Source organism: Clinocottus analis, unplaced genomic scaffold (genome assembly GCF_023055335.1).
Source record: "Clinocottus analis isolate CAN_PGR_092001 unplaced genomic scaffold, fCliAna1.0.p SCAF_6, whole genome shotgun sequence".
Taxonomy (NCBI): Eukaryota; Metazoa; Chordata; class Actinopteri; order Perciformes; family Cottidae; genus Clinocottus; species Clinocottus analis.
This window is the reverse complement of record NW_027176218.1, coordinates 9,623,066-9,644,016: the sequence shown is the minus strand read 5'-3', so window position 1 is coordinate 9,644,016 and position 20,951 is coordinate 9,623,066. Positions and strand designations below refer to the sequence as shown.

The 20,951-nt window shown below is 40.5% G+C and overlaps 1 protein-coding gene across 2 annotated transcripts in view; it reads left to right on the top strand.

Annotated features, from left to right (window-relative positions):
* scaper (S-phase cyclin A-associated protein in the ER) overlaps positions 1 to 20,951 on the top strand; it is a 54,418-nt gene that overhangs the window by 4,642 nt on the left and 28,825 nt on the right. The window contains exons 3-22 of one of the 2 annotated variants that reach the window (XM_068603344.1): positions 385 to 461; positions 1,108 to 1,305; positions 3,940 to 4,040; positions 4,480 to 4,596; positions 5,184 to 5,311; positions 5,413 to 5,690; positions 6,220 to 6,570; positions 7,931 to 8,098; positions 8,188 to 8,254; positions 8,354 to 8,471; positions 8,808 to 8,919; positions 9,333 to 9,473; positions 9,731 to 9,886; positions 9,985 to 10,127; positions 10,259 to 10,340; positions 10,428 to 10,580; positions 11,677 to 11,784; positions 15,356 to 15,492; positions 19,353 to 19,418; positions 19,994 to 20,120. In XM_068603344.1, the coding sequence (XP_068459445.1) occupies positions 385 to 461; positions 1,108 to 1,305; positions 3,940 to 4,040; positions 4,480 to 4,596; positions 5,184 to 5,311; positions 5,413 to 5,690; positions 6,220 to 6,570; positions 7,931 to 8,098; positions 8,188 to 8,254; positions 8,354 to 8,471; positions 8,808 to 8,919; positions 9,333 to 9,473; positions 9,731 to 9,886; positions 9,985 to 10,127; positions 10,259 to 10,340; positions 10,428 to 10,580; positions 11,677 to 11,784; positions 15,356 to 15,492; positions 19,353 to 19,418; positions 19,994 to 20,120 (2,828 nt within the window). The remainder of the gene's footprint in view (positions 1 to 384; positions 462 to 1,107; positions 1,306 to 3,939; positions 4,041 to 4,479; positions 4,597 to 5,183; positions 5,312 to 5,412; positions 5,691 to 6,219; positions 6,571 to 7,930; positions 8,099 to 8,187; positions 8,255 to 8,353; positions 8,472 to 8,807; positions 8,920 to 9,332; positions 9,474 to 9,730; positions 9,887 to 9,984; positions 10,128 to 10,258; positions 10,341 to 10,427; positions 10,581 to 11,676; positions 11,785 to 15,355; positions 15,493 to 19,352; positions 19,419 to 19,993; positions 20,121 to 20,951) is intronic. The other variant, XM_068603345.1, reaches the window with a different exon arrangement.

Here is a 20,951-nt window from a genome sequence, read left to right as displayed (position 1 = left end):
TTCTCATCATTTCTAAGCTTGTAAGAAATAATTTCAAGTTACAGCTATAGACTGCTCATCTTGGAAATCAGACATCTACACATAGGAACCTATGTCACAATCCATGTTTGTTTTAGCAGCTAGATTATCACTTCAAATGTTCTGAAGAAGTCCCGGAAAACTATTTCTAGAAAAGAGTGGGAACCCTTATTTTAGCCACCAAAAAGAAAAGCTCAAACAAAAACAAATGCATTGATTTAATGAATGCCGTATTTAAAATATTTCTTACCGCCTTACCTGATCATCTCCTCTGCATGTTGAATGTTACCTTCATCAGGATCATTTGAGATTTATTTCATCAGTTACTATACACAGAATAAACCTAATTTTGTCTCCTCCTCATAGCAAAGTCCAAAAGCCACTCTAGTGGCAGTTCCAGGGCCCAGAGGATCAACTCTGGTCAACAAAGGAATAAGAAACAGGTTAGTTAGGTAGTGTCATCTTCTCCCACTAGAGGGCACCATTCACCAGGCTAAGTATTCTATTTCATTGCAAGTGGATCTGTGACTGCATGAAACTTCCTGTTTTTGCTTTTGTTAGTTAGTCTTGAAAAAAGCTGAGTTCACAATGAAAAGAAGAAAAGGGTGACCAATCCTAGTCTCCAATTGTTATTGCATTACGCGCCTGAATATGGCTTTACCTCACCCAACAAAAATTGATCTTCAGTCCGATCTCAGTCAGACGTTATATAATGTGTGACAGCAAGATGTTAACAACAATATTTTGTCACTTACTTTGCTAGTAAAATGCTGTTTAAGCCAATGTGTTTTGTTAGTCCCCTAAATGTATTGGTGATTTCTATTTAAATAATCTACTTAATACTTCCTGAAGCCACTGAGTTGTTACATTGAGCCATCATTGCCGCAGGAGGGGGTTCAAATCTCCCTATTTCCTTCATGTTACGTGCATGGTTGGTAATATAAGGCATATAAAAGCAGAACCTCATGTCCCAACCAACAGGAAAAACTGTACTGTGGTTGCTATATAAAAACAACTAAAGAATTGCATGACAATGCAATGAGTTTGTCATTGTTACCATAATGTTCAGTCCATGTTTTGTCTCTCCAGAATGCTGGAGTTGAAAATAAAGGCACAGCTGGTGTCTTGCTGGACAAGGGTGCAGAGAAGAGCCCCACCAAAGCCAGACAGCCCCGCAAAGTGGACCTGCGAGCACGCTACTGGGCTTTTCTCTTCGACAACCTGCGTCGAGCTGTGGACGAGATTTACGTCACCTGTGAATCTGATCAGAGTGTCGTAGAATGCAAGGTTAGTCTGCTTTGAGGAGAGGCACAAACAATGGCCCTGGTAGAAATGCAAAATCTAGTGTCACCATCAGTGGGATCATGATCTGAAATGACCAAACATAGGTCCTTGTTTGTGGAGCCGGAAAGGTGTTGGTATTTTGAACACTAGAGGGTGACTTTGAGATCATAACACAATATCTCCCTCATGGCTCACATTCCTCTTGATTTCTGCTTTACGTCAGCGGGGCTCTCTGAAGGCTCGCTGCTGAAAGAATTATCACAGGACTCTTTCGGGCCTGACTGACTGGTCTGAATATTGATGACGGACTGTAAATAACATTCCATATGCACTGTGTTTGTCATCAACCATTGAAATGGGGCTTAGCCATTTTGCCTCCTTATTGGTCAACATGTTGCCCATCTAATCAACAGCATTATTCTCTGTTTGTGGATCGGTGTGTTTGTTTTGGTGCAGCCTTGGAGTGACACTGTGACGTTGCTCCAGGGCTTATTGGTCTGAGACTAATGGTGCTGCATTTTATTGATTCTTCTGCCACGCAGCATTATGCTGAGCATGGTTCTGGTGACGTTCTGCGGTCAGTACAGTAGACCAGTTCCCTATGGTGTGGTTGGCTTGCTGTCAGTGCCACAGTGCAGCTCCCTGTGGTGTGATCAGGAAGTTGCTAGTTGGCCTTTGTCAGACATCTGGCTTTTAGGTGTTTTTCCCCCTCATACCACTGTATCTCTCTACACCCTAATGCTGTCTAATGGCCATGGAGCTGGGTGCTGTTCATAATCCCCTATCCCACCCAGCTCGAGCTTAATGGACACTGATAGATGATGGAGACATCTGGAGGGGAAGCAGAGTGCTCTGATAGGCCCAGCCACAAACCCCCAGTGTAGCTGTGGGCAATCTGCATTGTGTGCTCTCACACAAATTGCTAACAATTTTCCACCAACAAACTTATAAGCATAACCATTATCAGGAAGTGATGCCTAATTATCGATTGAGGCTATATTTTGTTACTGGAATGCTCTGTGTAATTTTTCATGAGAACCTCAGTGCTGATGTAATATGTTTTCACACTTGGAGGGAATTTGTTCACCCAGCAGAATGATTCATATATGCTTATTAATAATGCCCACACCTCTTTAACCCAAGCCCCAGGCCTAATTAGTTCCCATCAACTGTTCCTTTATCCCATCTCTGATTTATTCGAGCTATCATCCAGACCAGGCAAGAGAGGTACTTGGCGTTCCTGTTCGCTTGAAGGCAAATTAATTAATTAAATTCCTTTTTTAATTTATATTTATACATACATTTTTTTAAGGTAACTGAAATAGGTCATTCTGGTCTTGAATGGTTTGACTTAAAAAACTAAACAAACAGAACTGTGACTAATTTACTAGAGGTCAGTCACTCTAGCCTAGGCTGTACCTGTTCATTCTTGTTGCTGTGGATGGACCACAGGCTTTTACTGCCCATCCTATTTTATGGCAATGCCTCTGGAAGGTTAAACATTTTGTCATTCCTCATGAAATGTTATGTGAGGGTTGTATTTAGGTAAGTGTGCCTGTTAACATACTGAAAGCCACTTTACGGTGCCTTCACTCATTGTTGGTTTATCTGTCAGAGGAGCAGCAAGCCTTTCTTCATCTCAGCCTTCATTACCAAATGAACACCAAGCCATAGTGGTGGTCTTTGCCTGTTAACCAGCTCTAATCAGCAGACCTGCTGCTGGACACATCTTTCACTGGCCTGACTTGTCTATTAACTAAAAGCACTGTGAAGCTTTACTCTCAATTACCACTCCCTTCATGCTCCCCATCAATCAGTTGTGTTCGTTTCATTAGAGCTCTGGGAAAAAGCTCCCACGACTTACCACCTCTGGATATCCAACACATTCAATTCAAGTGCAGATATTAGGCATTTTCTAAAAGGAATTTGCCTTCTCAGTTGTTACTCAAACTTTTGAGTTAAGCATTTGTCTCTTTTTTTTATATGATTTGTACACACATAAGACTTCATAAAGTCCAGATAATGGAAACAAATAAGAGATGACAGAAGATGTCAAGAAGCGATAGGCTTTTATAATGAAACTCTGCTCAACGGAAGAAGAAAAAAATCTTTAATGGAAAAATGCTATCACAATTTATACAGCAATAAATAAATGACAACATTTCATCTTCACTCATGAATATTTCTGGGCCAGTTCCCGCTTGCCACCAACACTCTTGATCTAGCTATCTGGTCCCTGTCAGTTTTTGAACTGATTTGCACTCTCTACAAGCAACAAGGACCAGTTATTGATTTTAGTTGGAAAAAAAGTATATACGTTTTTTGTTTTAATCAAACTGATGAAATGGTAAACATCACAAGGCCTAAGTAGCAAAATACGAACAAAGATAGAAGGCATCATTTTATGCTTACAATGTGCTTAAATTGATTTAGAAAACATGCATGAAGTCAAGTTTTGAGTGTTTGAGTGCTACATTATATACTGAATTGTTAATTGTCTTGGTATTTGCTTAGTGTATGAGCCAAAATTGACTGCTTTTGACAGAAAAATCTGATTGGTTTATGCATTGCATCTTTCTTTATGTTTGTGTTTATAAACTCTGCCATTCTCCATCTGGTTGTGACTGCTGTCTTTAGGAGGTGTTGATGATGTTGGACAACTATGTACGGGATTTCAAAGCTCTCATAGACTGGATCCAACTTCAGGAGAAGTTGGAGAAAACTGATGCCCAAAACAGGTGATCTTCACTTACTTTTTCTCACTCTCTTGCTTTATCTCATTCACCCCCGGTTTTCAATTGCTCCCTAAGGTGAAACTGAAAGTGCCGGTGTGTGGTCCCTGCCTTTGAGTCACAAACAGAATGGATCAATAGCCTTGAATTTAATTCCAAAAGATCCATGAGTTTATTGGCTTCTCTTTAACACAGTGACCACTGCAACCGTAAATTGACTAAGAAATGAAATGCTCAGTGCTGCCTCTCAATTTGGTCATTTAAAGCGTACTGTTAATCAATAAGACAACCTGAAACTTTTACATGCTCCATTTATCGCATAAATTGCTTCAAGTAAATCAACCATTTAACTTATTTGCCAAAGTGTGAACCAAATCTGTGCATGTTTGGCAACTAAGAATTGTAATTATTGATAGTTATGTAATGTTTGCTACATTCACTTCAGGCCCACGTCTTTAGCCTGGGAGGTGCGTAAGATGTCTCCAGGACGTCATGTGATGCCAAGCCCCTCGGCCGACAGAATGGTTCCTTCTCCAGGTGCACGTCGCGTCCTCAACTTTGGGTAAGCTCTCTTAGTGTATTTCTAGTAGTATGCTGCACCAAACCCCATTTGGCATTTGATGTGTTTGAAGATCAACATTTTATTTGATTAAAATTGTATCATAGATGCATCCTGTTATTTAACAATCAATATTTAAAATGATGCCTGTTGTTTAAAGGGGTTAGAAAATGCAGACTACGTTATCTTACTATACAGTCATTGATTCCTGATGGTGAAGCATTTGTTTAATGCAATTTGTCGAGTCTCTCACTCTTTGGCCAGAGAATAAGTGGAAGGTGTAGATGAAAGTGTCAGTTAAAGACTGCTGAAGCATCGGTTCAATATGTGCACTGCTCTGTAATTGGATGCTGCAGGAAATGGATATTGATCATAACGGAAGGCCTGTTGTCCAATACAGTCCCATGCTGTCTGAGAGTGGAGAGTGCTGGGGTGTTAGCTAGACGCTGTCTTCAGACTGCTGAAGCCTCTTAGACAGACTGGTATAATATAATTGAAAATCAAACCTGTCGACAATGAAAGCGTAATTGGCAGGTTCATATTTGTTGGTTCTGAAGCATGATGTGTCTGTGTGTGTGTTTCTTATTTAGTGGTCCCCCACCTACACTAGCTGCAGCCCGGCTTTCCCACACAGGCCCCAGCTGGGCAGACCGAGTGAAGTGCACTCAGTCCGTCCCTAGTTTCAATCAACCAACCGCCACTCCTTTAGAAAAACTGGGTAAGAATTCACCTCTGGACAGAACCAGAATGTGCATTAAGAGAATGTGGTTCCTTATAACATGGAGAGCGCAATAACACATCTTTTTGTGTGTTTTCAAGGTAAAAAGGATGCTGAGGGTTGGGAGACGGTCCAGCGAGGACGTACTACCAAGCCTCGCTCTGTCGCCCTTGTTACCAAGGTCAGTTCTGCCTCGCTTCATGTCAACCCAAAGCAGGACAGCGTAAAGACACATCTGCCACCAACGGAAGAGCAAGAACTCAACCCTCTGTGTACCTCGGCCAAGGACACAACCCAGAAGGATGCTGAGCAGCCAGTCCCTGGGGAGCCCGACCCTCTGGAGAAAGTCGGATGTCCAGAGAACGAGAACATGATGGAGGTACTGAGCTTTAGTACCTTGTGACGTCTTTCTCCCAGAGCAGTCCCATGATATCAATTATTCATAAGTAGCAGAGTAACACTAGACCATATTATTAGCCACATTTGTTTTTGTTTTGTGCTCCTTGGTATTCAGAGACAGACCAACCAGACAAGCATATCAACTTTAAGACGATTGATTGTACACTGACATTTCAGAGGCAGAAAACCCATATTCACTATCATGAAATAAATACTGTCGATGCCTCAAAACACACATGGTAAGAGTGTGTGATAGCCCTTAATTGATTTTAAAATGCATTAGGTAACCTACAAACATACATGATCATTAGTTCCAATCTTTCAGTTTATTTAGATCATGATTGGATATCTAGGGCATGTCAGTACCAGCTTTCCTGCATGATTTGTGTTTTCAGCATTGTGTCAAGTATTGATTGGTTTGATGTTTTTTTTATTGTTCTCATGAATTGCTTGAAATATGCATGTCTTTAATTGAGTTTGCGTGTGTTTGTGTGTGACTGTCGGTGCAGCCCCCAGCAGAGAGTGTACAAGACTCGGGGCAGTGTGTCGATGCACCCTGTGAAGACACGCCTCCCCCCATACCAGCTCCTTCCCCTTCCCAAGCCCCAGAGCCCTCCCCATCCTCAGCCACAGTCCCATCAACAGACATTACCTTATCAGCCCCAGTCCCTGCTATGGCCCACACAACATCCCCAGACCTTCCACAGACGGATGGGCTCGGTGCACTGTTGGCCTTTGGGGACAGTGTGGCTGAGGGTGGCGCGTCGCAGGGCATGGCCACATCTGCTCCAGGACAGGCTGAGACTCCTGTGACAGCCGTGAAACTGGAGAGTGTGTTGGACCCCACAGAGCTTTCTACTGTGAGTGCTGAGAGATGGAGGAGGAGAGGGAGTGAGGGAGGGGGCGGGCGGGCAGGGATCCCCAAGGGTACTTCACCGCCAAAACAAAGTCAATCTTAAGAAACCTCCAGAACAAATGTGCAGGAAAGACTGCATAGCTCTGTGTAGTGTTGTTATAGTGCCTCTCACTGTGAAGAATAGCTGTGAGTAGACAACTTTTGTGCTTGAGCATGTGCTCCCTGGGTGTGGCCTAAAATAAATCTCTCAACTTGTTTTGTTTTTTTGGCCACTTCGACTACCAAATTGTGCAAAACTAAAAATTATGCTGCAGAACCTGGACTGATTTTCCAGTTTGTATTCAACCCAGTGTTAGATCTTAAGCAAACATTGTCTGCCTACGTCAGGTGTTGTCACTACTATTAAGCATCATGGAGTGTGTAAACGCAAAACTCTGTATACTTCATCATGGATGACTACTCCTTTTAAGTGGAATGCTGTCAGATTTTAACAGGTTGTAAATTACACTGAAATCTGCCATGAAAGCTATTTGGCCTCAAATGTAACACCAGTCTAGTCTTTGACCTTGTCCAGGCAATACGTGTGTGCTTAAGATTTAAATCCAGAACTTTTAAACCTTCCCATACATACCTCATGTAAGAGACTCGTACTGTTGAGAAGGCTTTATAATTAATTTAGAGTAGTTACTGCTCTGGAGTAATTTCAGTTCTTCGCTTGTTCTTGCCATGTCATGAAAACTCACAAAATACTCATACGGTTGAAGTAAACAGTTTTCTCGCGTAAAACCATCAGTTGCCTCCTTTCACCATCTCGTCATCCTCACGGTAAATGTACCCTGCATGACTCTTGAATGCTCCCTCACTTGTGATTGTACAAACTGTGATTGGGTTGATATGGTGTTCCCGTCTTTGGATCGTGCACAAAAGTTTAAATCAGACCAACTGTACAGATGCTAAAATGTGGAATTTCCGGTTCTCCACATTAAATATTTTTTATTTCAATAGAAATATTTACCACATTTCTCTATTTCATAATTTGTACTCATCAACAAGAAAAAACTAAATGTCTGCTCTATTTTAGTTGGTTTGATATATTGCATTATAATCAAAGGTGTGTCAAATATTTTTTCAACATAATTTACCGATAGGATAAAGAGGCGTTTCAATACTTTTGCCTCTCTCTAATGTAAGTAATGATAGAAAACTGGCAAACTAGGTATCTAGCCATCTATTTTGTGTGTGTGAGTTATATATAGTGTGATGGGGTTTTTTTCTCGTTACTCAGTGGTTGTTTTGTATGATTTCAACATATATGAAGTGGGAAATGCTGTGTGTGTGAGGTGTTATCTGTGCAATGTGTTCAGCCACAGTCCATGGCCGAGGTCCTGGCCAAAAAAGAGGAGCTTGCTGACCGACTGGAGAAAGCCAACGAGGAGGCGATTGCCAGTGCCATTGCTGAGGAAGAGCAGCTGACCAGAGAGATTCAGGCTGAGAACAATGACCTGGAGACTGACAATGAAAGTGACTTCTCTGTAAGATTAATAAACCTCATGTATACTGTAAATTTGTGGTCACTTTAGTTTGACAGTAATGTTTTTATCTTTTGTTTTGTTTACCACAGGCTAACATTGGTAACGGAGGTTGTGGTGTCAATATAGATTGGACTGACATGCTGGCAGATTATGACGGTATGGACGTTAACATCTGAATGAAAACTGAGTTCTCATTCTTTGTAATGGCAAAAAAAACACTGATCTGTTTGTTTTCCTTGCTCGGGTTTCCTGTAGCTCGTGAGCCATGGCGTCAGAGTACCTCATGGGGGGACATAGTAGAGGAGGAACCTGCTCGACCTCCCGGACATGGAATCCACATGCACGAGAAATTGTCCTCACCGTCACGCAAAAGGTGCAAAACATTTTCTTTATGCAGTGATTGGTTGAGCATATCTGCCCCTTTTTCAACAGCTTCATTTAATTCTAACATGCATTGACAACATCCACACAGTACAATTAGCTTCTCTACTTGTTTAGTGCCCTGCTCATTTACAATCCCCTCACCTTATTTTGACATGGATTTAACCCATCAGCCAGAGAGTCAAAGGGCCACTTACTGCATATGACCTCTTTCTTTTTAGGTTACCACCCAGAACGTCTAAACAGGCCCTAGTGCCTATCAGAGTCTATGTCTGCCTTTGTTGATAAGGAGGTTGAGATGAATGATTTGTTTCCATGTTTTTGACAGAACCATTGCAGAGTCAAAGAAGAAACATGAGGAGAAACAGCTGAAGGCGCAGCAGCTGAGGGACAAACTCCGGGAGGAAAAGACGCTCAAACTGCAGAAGCTCTTGGAGAGGGTGAGTATAACATGCCAAGTTGACGGAAAGCACCCTGAAGAAACTCCATGCAAGCTAAGCCCAGCCTGGCTCATAATGAGAGGTTTTGTCAGCACACTGCCTGATAGAATCACTAAATATTATAACCCCCTCAAGTCGCATCCAGGCCAGCTGGCCTCAGACAGCCATGAGCGAGACCCCTGGCCAAAATCAACAGCCTTTCATGAAGTTTGTTTTTGTTCTCCAGGCCATAGCAAGATGAGTGAGGCCTAGAATAAATCAGGATTAACCACATAAAAACATAAAGTGTTTGTATATTTGCATTAATCCCCTTGTGCACACACTGGTGAGGGTAGCAACCAAAAAATTAAGAATCTGTTGTCCTGAAGACTGTACATTATTATTTTTTTCCCCTCACGCTTCACTTTCTGCAGGAGAAGGAGGTGAGAAAGTGGAAGGAGGAGTTGTTGGAGCAGCGTCGGAGGATGATGGACGAAAAGCTGTTACACGCAGAGTTAAAGCGAGAGGTTCAGCTCCAAGCGATTGTGAAGAAGGCCCAAGAAGAAGAGGCCAAGGTAGAGGAGAGAATGCAGTAACTATATATATGTGACAGCTGAGGAATTTAAGTAGGACATTCATACACAATGCCCCTGAAAACGGAGTGGGTTGTGTAAATTGAGTTTATTCTATCCAAATCTATTTTTCAACACTTGGGTAACAATAATTAGGCTAGATACTTCAAATGTCTCTTTGTACATGCATTTATGTTTATTTACACATTATATACTCTGTATGTTTATATCCTCAGTAATAAGCATGTGTGTCCATACAGGTGAATGAAATCGCATTCATCAATACTCTGGAAGCCCAAAACAAGAGACACGATGCACTGGCCAAGTTAAATGAGTATGAGCAACGCCTCAACGAGCTACAGGATGAGAGACAGAGAAGACAGGAGGAGAAGCAGGCCAGAGATGAAGCTGTGCAGGTGCTACAAAAATCAATGCTCAATTTGAGTTGAATAATTATATTTGTAATTTGTACATTTGGGTGCATCTTCAACAATTTCTCCTCTTCCTTGTGTAGGAGCGTAAACGGGTCCTGGAAGCAGAGCGGCAGGCCCGGGTGGAGGAGCTGCTGATGCGTAGGAAGGAGCAGGAGACTCGTATTGAACAACAGAAGCAGGAAAAAGAGAAAGCTCGAGAAGATGCCGCACGGGAACGGGCCAGGTATGTACTCTCAAATGCTTTCAATATGGAATTATGTATAGACAAGGGGCTAATTTGATTACAGCAGTCACTTCGATAAATGTAAGACATGTACAGTTGTTTCACACTGCTTTTCTATGTCCTATCTGAAGAGATCGAGAAGAGCGTCTGGCTGCTCTTAGTGCTGCTCAACAGGAGGCCATGGAGGAGCTGCAGAAAAAAATACAGCTGAAGGTAAGTTTAAATCATGACATTTCCACTGGAGAGTATACAGGAATCCCAGTTTCCCAAGTGATCCTTGGTTTCTGGTTTCTTCCATAGCATGATGAGAGCAGTCGCAGGCATATGGAGCAAATTGAGCAGAGGAAAGAGAAGGCTGCTGAGCTCAGCAGTGGTCGACATGCAAACACAGACTATGCCCCCAAACTGACCCCTTACGAGCGCAAGAAACAGTGCTCCCTGTGCTGTGTTGAGGTATGTACAGTTTCATCCCGCTCATATTGGTGTCTCTAACGTCTATACACTATGTTGTTAACAGCGCAACCTTCATGACCTACAATACAAAGTCTCGATAACTTTCGAATGTACACATGGGTGTGAAAAAAATGACACAGATGCTGCAGTAGAACAGCTCTGGCTAACCCTCCCCCCTGTGCTATTTGGCAGACTGTACATAAAAATACTGATGACGGTGATTCAGAGGATTTTTTTGGAAAAGGGCACATTTAACCGCTTTCATTAAACATGGACTCTTATACAAAGATTTATTACCGGGCATGATTATTCTTTTTTGAGTGTCAGGCAACAAATCCACAAGCGGACATATTTATCTCTGATAGATGGGTTTCCCTGGCAACAAGGGTGGGACACCTTGAGTCTTCAAAACCAGCATCGGATAAAGATTGTGGGTGGGGGGTGGTCAGAGTCAAAGAGGGAATCTTGTTAAAATGTTGGATGACCTTGGCCAGCATCTGACACCAGAGATCATGGATGGGTCAGCAGCAAGCACTTAATTTAATGACATTAAACACAAACCATTTTAAAATGGCTGGTTTCCAGGGATGGGAGAACAACACTGCTTGCTGTACACCTGACTCTTATTGTGGCCATTTATCAGACCGTTTATTTAGACATCTAGTCCAGAACTCTCCTTTGGCATGACTTGACTGAGTTTCGTTGTAATGCAAGTAAATTATTATAATATTTTGAAAATAATAAAGGCTAACCCTTTTATTTAATAATATTGGGATCCCAGAAGATAGTTGTTGTATTGAGTGATTTACACAGCTAACCTCTGTTGCTGTAAGCTCAATTAATATTATAAGAACAGGATAATGCATTCATGAAGGCATCTTATCTGTATAGATACGTTCCAGGTAACATCACATTTCTTTGTCTCAGTCTTTGCTTTAAACTGAGGTTTAGGAATGAGACGGGTCACGTCTCATGGAAAAAGCCCATGTGGTATATCGTTTCACCAGAATCCCATGGGTCTCCGTTGACCCTTTCCTGCCTCTGTCTCCATTGTGTCCACACCAGTGACCTGTGACCTCTGTGTTTGTGTTTGTAGATCACCTCAGAGGTGCACCTGTTCAGCCACACCAAGGGCAAGAGGCACCAACAGGCCGTGCGAGACAGTAGCAGCATCCAAGGACGGGAGCTCTCTGATGAGGAAGTGGTGCGTATCACCCACACCCTGCCAGGAACAAACAGCCACTCATCCTGTCAAAGATTACTGCCCTACTGCTGCATGTGTCATGTTAAAAGACAAAGAGACACCGTAGTTGTCTTTTATGAGGTGGTCATTATTATTGTTTATGCATCCCCTTGTATACTGCCACGGCGTCGTTGCTGGCTTTGTGCGATTACAAATGGGCCTTGAAATGTACACAGTCAGGGTTCAGTGCTTCAGTGGAGGGGTGACATCACCCTCTTGTCTCCAGGCTGTTTTTGTCATGGAGCGCTTCTCCATGGGAAGGCAGCTCGTTAATGCAAGGTAACCTCTCAGGCTGCAATATGAGATTGGCTTTTCAGCAGTGCTCATTGTGAGGCTGACAACTGTTGGTACTATATGCAGCACCTTTGGCCCCAGCAGCTCCTTCATTCAAAGCTTTTTTCAGCAAGGAATTATTGATACCCACTCCTTCCTTTCCTCTAAATCATTTCCTTTCCAAATGCAGGTCATTTTTTTCTGTTTGACAGTATGATAAACAAGGCAACGCAGAGAAGCACTTCACCGATATAGCACCATAAACAGTCCATATATGAGCACTACTTCATATACATTTGCAATATGTCTCTTTTCATATGATATAGTTTACGAATAACTATAATGTTCAGGCTTTATTGTTTCCCCACCTTCCATATTATGTTTTTGTCAACACTTATTAGTCAAAGTTTGAGCCTGTGCTGAAAGTCGTCCTTGTCCTATTTTGCATCTGGCTAAATCTAAACAGTTTGTATTTATTGTGGTATTATTGGATTGGAATATTAGTCAGTGTAGTATTTCTAACAGGTGATATTTAGATGTCCAGAACTACTATTTGTAATTGTATGAGAACGTACATTAAGCTGTTCAATGTCTCTACGTCTGGAGACTTTGTTTAGATAGACTTATGTGGCTCCTTGTTATTTATATGAAACCTAATTTTGGTGTCCACTATTTCATTCATACCCCTGCCAACTATTTTCCAGACTGCGGCTCCATAACTCTTCCTGCAATGAAAGATTTTTAATTAAAATGAAGATGGTCGGTTCAACTGTGCAGAGGTCACTCCATAGTTTTTCGGCAGAAGCGGGCGGCAGATGCCCTGTGCCTTCATATTTGGTCATTTCCTCTGATTCTCACTTGTGAATTAAATTGAAAATACAAGGATTATCAACAGGGTAGGATCGATGTATGGGGAGGGAGCTTGAGAATTACAATTACTCTTTTCGTTCACCATCTGTCCTGGTTTTATATGGTAAAGGTAATATTCAAGACGCATGGCTTCTGACATAAGGACTTTATTTATTCATCACCTTTAGACACGACAACTCAAAAAAAACCTGGAGCATTCTCTGTGGAAAAACTGCGCTTCTGTCCTGCTTGCCTGTAGTGCTCTGCAAGCACGGCCAATAGAGGGATCACCAGGCAGCAGAATGTATCAGACCTGACCTCCCAAAGGCACTGAAGAGTACTAAAGTTCTTGTAGTCAAAGCTGCGCTGATGGCCACAAATTGAGAACCTTGATGAAATATCCAGACTGCCAGCTGAAGCAAGCCTCTCCCTCCCATACTGTTTTGAGATCTGACATTTCTCTACTATAGCAGGGAAGCTACTGCTGAAAGAGAGAACCAATGAATAGTTTTCAGTTTTTTTGTCTTTGAGTGACTGGTCCCCTCCTTCAATGTCACTGATAGTATGTAGTTCAATACAAAAATGTCATGTAAACCACTGTAGTGATGGTAACTAAATACTTCACATCTTATCTAGTAGCCAGCGTGAAATACAGCTGTTTGTTTCACGCCAAATGGAAAGCCTACCTCTCAGGCCTTTGTATGTGACAAAAGAGGCCGTGGATGAACATATCCCATGTAATCGGTATTTGTGTGGGAGCCTTTTAGATCTGTATAGTTTTTTTGTGTCAAGGAAAGGGAGAGATGTATAGAGAGCGGTATCATATTCCTCCCACCAGAGGCAATCTGTGGTATTGTGCGAAAGCAATGGCCTTAGGCCAGAATCTTTGCTGCTTTGTTACAATGGTTTAGTGGTAGACACCTGTCTGTCATCTAATTGTCTCAAACATTCAAAGTCTACACAACTTTTACCATTATGTCTCACCTGCCAGCAACAGTAAATGGGATGTGATCATTATATATTTATTTGCTCTCATAGTCGGTATCATTAACCCTATGTCAGCATTATACTATATTTGACAGCTTAATATTTCAGGTACCCTTTTTTTACCGCTGTGAATTTGCAAAGATGTGTTACTGAAAAATTCTATTAGGTGAGTGGCTTGTGCACTTGTACCTCTCAGAAAGATTACTGAACAGCTGCCTCCCATGAGAGGGACAGCTACAGTCATGAGTCATAACTGACCTATAGTATCATGTAGTAGAGGGCAGAGGTGTGCGCATACAAATACACACACACACGGACACACACATCCTTCATATCAGCATCTCTTCTTACCTTTTGGTGCCAAAAAACAACAAACTATTATGAAGTTAGTTACTGGATCTTAACTACTTGATAGAAATTAAAGTTCTGTAAGATGGTGCTTCAAATCTAACATATTTCGCCATAATATGCACAACAATAAAACGTAAACTCTTAATAACATTTTCTATCATAAAAAAACCTGTTTTTCAGGCAGCAGGAATACTGACAACTTTTGTGACCAACGGATATGGCATCGCACATACTGGTTAGCGCAACGGCTGAATGGAAACCGTTTATCTGTGAGGCCATGCTATCCTCTGGGGTGCTGGATGACAGCATAATTGGATAATTGGTTTCTTGCACATGCATCATGTTGTTTAAATTGGGTTACATTCCCTTGTCTCCCTGGTGGAAATATCAGAATCATCTGACAGGGCCAGGCAGGAGGCAACACCTCCAGCCTTTTAGCATTTCCATGGGCGAGTGGCTTCAAAAGACTGTAAAGCATTGGGGGTAATTACAGGATACAATGGTGTTATTGAGTGGTATGGATCTGGATGTCACACAATATATCCAGTGTCACATCTGAAGTGTATAACCTCTGGTTATAGATATTTAACAAGAATATTATTTGCTGTTCTCGTTCCATAGCCATTTAAGAGCAGAACGACCTCCTGTTTTCTTTACAGTAATTGTGTCAGTAGTGGAAGTAGCCTTTACTTAGGAATATTTTTACAGATGCATTAATGTATAAACTGCATTTTAATGTAGCTGACCAGACTATTTTATATCCTTGTTAATTTAATCTTGAACAGTGCGTCATACTGTATTTTATGTTTTGTTATTTAAAAAATATGTGTAGAAAAAAGTGCAATATTTCCCTTTGAAATATACTGGGTTAGAAAATGGAGATGCTCAAGTACAAGTACTTCAAAACTGTTCTTTAGTACAAAGTAAAAGTACTTATTTACTTTCCCTAGTGATTCATGAGCTTGTTTTTCAACCAAAAACAGACGATAGTTTTATTAGAAGCCTGTTTATAAGTAATGGTTCTAACAATTGCCTGCAATGTCTTTGATATATTGATTTTTGTCTACTCTAGGAGCATCTTTCCTTGAAGAAATACATTGTGGATATAGTGACAGACAGCTCTGTGTCTTCTGAGAGTATGAAGGATGGAGAAGAAAGGCAGAAGGCACGGAAGAAAGCTAAGAAGCTCCGCGCCAGAATGAACTCCAGGTAATGCATCCATTTTCTTTCTCTCTCTTTCCGCTCCTCCCTTTGCATCTTCTCAGAGGCACAGAGGACAAAACTTTGCCAGGACTTTTTTTATGAGTGACAAGGAGATGGAAAGCAGATGTTATGTGCATCCTGGCTGTCTAGAAGGTAACACTGATGAGCTTAATTTATGACCACTTTCTGTGATTGGGGAGCAAAACTGCAAATCGATCTGTAGGGCCTCAGCTTTCACCTGTAAAGAGCTTTCCTCCAAATTGCTGCCATGGCATTGCCAAATCTGAAGCCTTCTTCAATGTACCGGATGTATGTTAAAGTATGTATGAGCCATGCCTGTTTTTCTTCTTCTGAGCTATTGATTTTTAAATGAAGTATCAAAGAAAATCAATAGTAATCAACAAATAGGAGGCATTGCTGCTGTGTGTCAGAACCAGGCGCTTAGCTCTATCAATTTAACTGGCTGTCAAAACAGAGTGTGAGAGGAGTGGAAAGAGACACAATACTTACTGTAAGATTATTAGAAGTATTCCACCACAAACAGGACAACATTGATATCTGAGACGTACCCGCTAAAGGTAGCAATGTTGCATATTAAAAATGTATAAATAAGATATTACCTCTATCAAGCTCAGTAGGTGGCTGAGGAATCACAAACACAATGTAAACATAACATGTGTGTATAGCAGACAAATACAACAGTCTATAAATAACAATGTCGCATTTCAGTAAAACTTAAAGCTAAAAAGGAGTAAAAGCCCAACACAAATGTCTAGACTTGACATTACAAACATGAAAATATAATAATAGTTTTCAAACTAATATCAGATTTTAGGTTCATCAGCTTGGAAAATAAAAAATTGTCTCGAAGTGAAAACTCATTGGCATTGGTCAGGAACCAACACTCTAGTTTTTGTAATAGAGCCACTCTTAACGCACATCAAGAACACAGTCTTAATATACAGAAAAGAATACCAACTTAATGATGTGGCTCAGGAGGTAGAGTGGGTCACCATGAATCACGTAGTTGCTGGTTTAATCCCTGGCTCCTTCTAAATGTCCATGAGCAAGGCACTGAATTCCAAATTGCCGTGTGTGTGGGTGAATGAGAGGCATTGTCAAGCCGCTGTGTCCCACTCAGGTTGAAATGTGTTGTCCATTTACGATATAATGGAGGGCATGTTGATAATGTGGTCTTAACGGTTGGATACAAGTAATTCAATTAAACAGTTATCAACTATTATATCAGTTAGAATCTTAAAGTATAAGTAACTCTTTCCATTGCATCCAATCTGTACACTACACTGACATCAACAACAGTATTTTAATAGACTTGCTTCCATTACAGAGACGGAGAGAGCAAACATCTTCCTCGACTGCTTGGTAAACTCTTGCTAAAATGTAGGGCTATGCTACATTATTCAATCTTCAAGACTCAGTTTAAGATGATAACACTAACTGACATATTGTAAGGAGTCTGCTGTCTATTATCTTTATTGGAGTTGTTATAAAAAATTAAGATGATTTTATGGACATGACCCATACACTGTTCTAATAGTAACAACCGTTGCTGTTATCATTTCTATTCACCTGCAGTGTTTTCTATTCTGTTTGGAGAAAATGTCAACATCCTCCTAATTCTAGGCAGACTAATTGATCCTAATAGAGCCTCCAGCTTTGTATCATAATTTGACCCTGAGTGAGATTTCTAAAAAAGAAAATTCATTGTTATTAGGCTTTTCAGGAGAAAATATTTATTCAATAGAGATGGCTACAGGTTGAAACATTGTAGCTGCTCCAATGCTTTATTCTCAGTGCTGCTGTTTTTGGCTTTGTGAGGCTCAGCGGTACTGAGAAAGTGACAACATGATCTGTCTCTGTTCACCGTCACTCCTGCAGCGGCCCTGCTGAGACTAGCACTCAAAAGCAGCAGGCTTTCAGAGGTCATAAATAACACAGAGCCCCAGTAAACATAAAGGTGAGCTGCTTCACCACTGGGTGGAAATGAACCGTTTTATAGGAACACCGTATGGTGTCCGTAAAACGTGAGTGGTTCGCACCAGGCCAACATTGCAGCCGTACTCTGTCATGAAGCAGCAAACACACTTTTAACTAAAGGGTTTTGTTTTTCTGGTTTGGCTAACCTTTAATAATAATAAGTGTTTTGGGAAGGGAAAAAAATGCTATTTAAATTTCACGCAAGTAGTCGGTCGGTTAGTGTCAGGATGGGTTTTGAACTTGGAAACCAAAGTTTCCATTTAGTGTGTGTGTGTGCGTATGTTTGTGTGCGTGCATAGAATGGTACACAGTATAAAGTAGTAAGCATGGCCCTAACTCATTTTACTGTCTGCTGCCCTACATTAAGGACAGAGGTCCTGCTTATAAATTAACTCAGATCCTTAACAATACATATGCAAGCTAAACGGGGTTCAAGCACATTTAGTTATTAAATTATTAGTATAATTTTAGGTTTATTTAGGCTTAAAGTCAATTCATTACCATTGTGCTGATGCCTGTCTTCCTGTGGCATGTACATTGCCATCGCAGTTTGAATAATGTGTTTTTACAGCATTGGAGAGAAATATGTCTTTGTAAAAAAAAAAGAGAAGGGATTGTGATCTGTTTTATTATAAACTGTTTAAATTGATTATAGAGTTGTGCTTTCTCTTCTTGCTGATCACTGATATTTATTGCCGGAGGCCCAACATGAGCTGCTTCTGACAGTAATGAATTGCTCTACATTTGATACCTGTTTAACTTGTTAGGGTATAAACCTGTCTGACATTAATAGTTTAATATCATGAATGACAAAGAGGGCAGATATAGGTCAAGCCCTCATAAAAGGAAGTCTGTTTAAAAGCCATGGAAAATAACTATCTGGAATGAATGTATATTGTTATCTTCCGTCACAATTTGCCCTATTGAGCTTGATTACGAATGCAGCAATATGACTGCTCATGTTGATATTTTGATATTTGAATATGAAGAGGAGTATAGTATTTGATAAGACAAGGCTGCTTTTTTTATTTTTAGTCTTAGCAACAGTTTAACAGATGAATCTATCTGTAGATATATAGATAGTAAACAATCAAACATGAAACGACAAATCAGTAATGACACTAATAGCATTCTGAATCCTAGAATATATGTCGTCGATGTCCTGGTCTAGCTGTGAGGTGTGTTATCAGTTGTTTTTAGATAACTGTCCTTGAATACAAGAGATTGTAAATAAAGGATGAGGCCCTGGTTGGTCCACGTACAGCCTGCCGGGACAAATCCACCTGTCGTCTTCCAGGAAGTTTTTGATCCTATCACTGTAGAGATGGCTAACCGGAAGGCGCACAATCTCACTGATCAATAGTTACTTATCATGTCTGGGAATACCTGACTGACAGATAGAATCTCCCACCTAATTTTCCACACACACGCACGCGATTTGTGTTTCTTAGACATCTTCTCCCAGTCTGGCTGCTGGAGTAATGCCCCAGAGATACCAGTCCCCTAATAACCATGACCTTTTACGAGGTCACACATTTAAAACACTGGTTGTAACCCCCTTTAACTGTTTTTTTTTTTTTTTTGGACAATGAGAGTAGTGAAGAACTTGAGCCTCCGTTGTTAAAAATAATTTAAATGAAGGTGTATTTTAAAGGTAGAATTCATAATATTGATGGCAGCAAAACACTCGTCCCAACAAAGCCGGTGTCTGATTATTTTAAGACAAGTTACTTGGTGAGTGGCTGACAGGCCAAATATACAGACTTGGTTTGAACTTTTTCCTCTCTCTCTTCACACTTTCATCCGTTGTGTTTTTTTACTGACCGACAAAACACCTTCCCTGCTTTTTCTCCCTTCTCACTCTGCAGGGCAAAGGAATATGAGAGGTCAATGGAAGCAAAGACACAAGTCCCTGACTCCCCATACAAGGCCAAGTGAGTGTTTTCCTTCTTCTTCTTTTTTTTATTTTTTTTTTTTTTATAGATTTTTTTTTTTTTTTTTTTTTTTTTCATTTTTAGTAACTTACTCTAATGATCATAAAGCTTTGGTGTAGGGCGGCAACTAACAATTGTTTAAATATGATTTCCGTTTAATCATTTGGTCCAGAAAAAGAAAAAAATGCTCAACATTCCCTGAAGTGCATGAGGTATTCCTGTTTCAGGGTTGCAACGAATAATTATTTCATGATGATGTATTAGATATACCTAGTATATTAATCATGAGATTGATTTGGTTTTAACTATTTTAGCACTATTTTCTGTTTACTGTCATATAAAAAAGCAGCAAATCTTTACATTTGAGAAGCTCTAACTGTATTTTTTTTTTTTTTACATTTGCTTGAAAAATTTTAAACCGTTAAATAAACAATTTTGATTATCAATTTTCTATTGATGAACTAATCATAAACTAAGGGTTTCAGCTCCTGTATGATGGATAGAAGTTGTCTGAAATGGCATTGGAACATGAATAAAGATCTGGTTCTCAGGTGTTTTGGCTCTTGTATGTTCAGGTTGCAGCGCCTGGTGAAGGACCTGCTGAAGCAGCTGCAGGGTCAAGACAGCGGCCAGAACGCCAACAATAAAGTGTCTGGTCTGGACCGAACTTTGGGAGAGATCTCTCGCATCTTAGAGAAACAGGTAGCACAACACATGATTCTCATAGATACAGATACAGTACACAGTGTGACTGATTTATTTGTATCTTTCATTAGCAAGGTGGTGATTTATTTTATGTTACTGGTTGTATATTAATGATTAAACTGCTTAATGCACCTATACCCTTACTTTTCTTTACCGTAGATGTCCATTTCAATGTTTTGTTATCAGTTCATATCCTCTCTGGTGCGTTTTGTACCGTCTGCTTTGCTGCTTGTCTATTGACAAAACAGTCTGCAACAGTGCACAGGTCATGCCAGACCTTTGGGATGTTTCCTTAGGGATGAGTTGTGTTCGGCTGTGTCGATCTGTGTCTCACCCTCCCAATGTAGAGTATCACTTACTCCAAACCAACTTGCCTTTGGTTATTGGCTAATGAAGACCAGATTAACTGTGTTTTCATTGTGCACATGGTACCAATAGAGGCGCTTCCTAGCACGAGAGAAAGCATTGTCTCGTGTCTATGTGGCTCGGACGACTCAGATGTCACTGGTTTAGACAATATTAAATTGGATTTCCAGATGAAATGCCATAGATTCACAAGACTATATTGAACAAAGCAAGCAAATTTTACATTTTCTTTTTTAGATTTGGCTTTTCTCTTATACTTCATACAGCTGTATACATATAATTGTCATATATATTGACAGACATTTAAAACTATAGTTGATTTGAAACATCTGTCACAGATGTTTTGTTGCATGGCTTTTTTTTTTTCTTTTTTCTTTTTTACAGTAAAACTTGCATCAATTTTAGACTGAGAGGAGGAATTAAAACACCTGCCACCGTGTTTATGATGAGGAGAATATACAG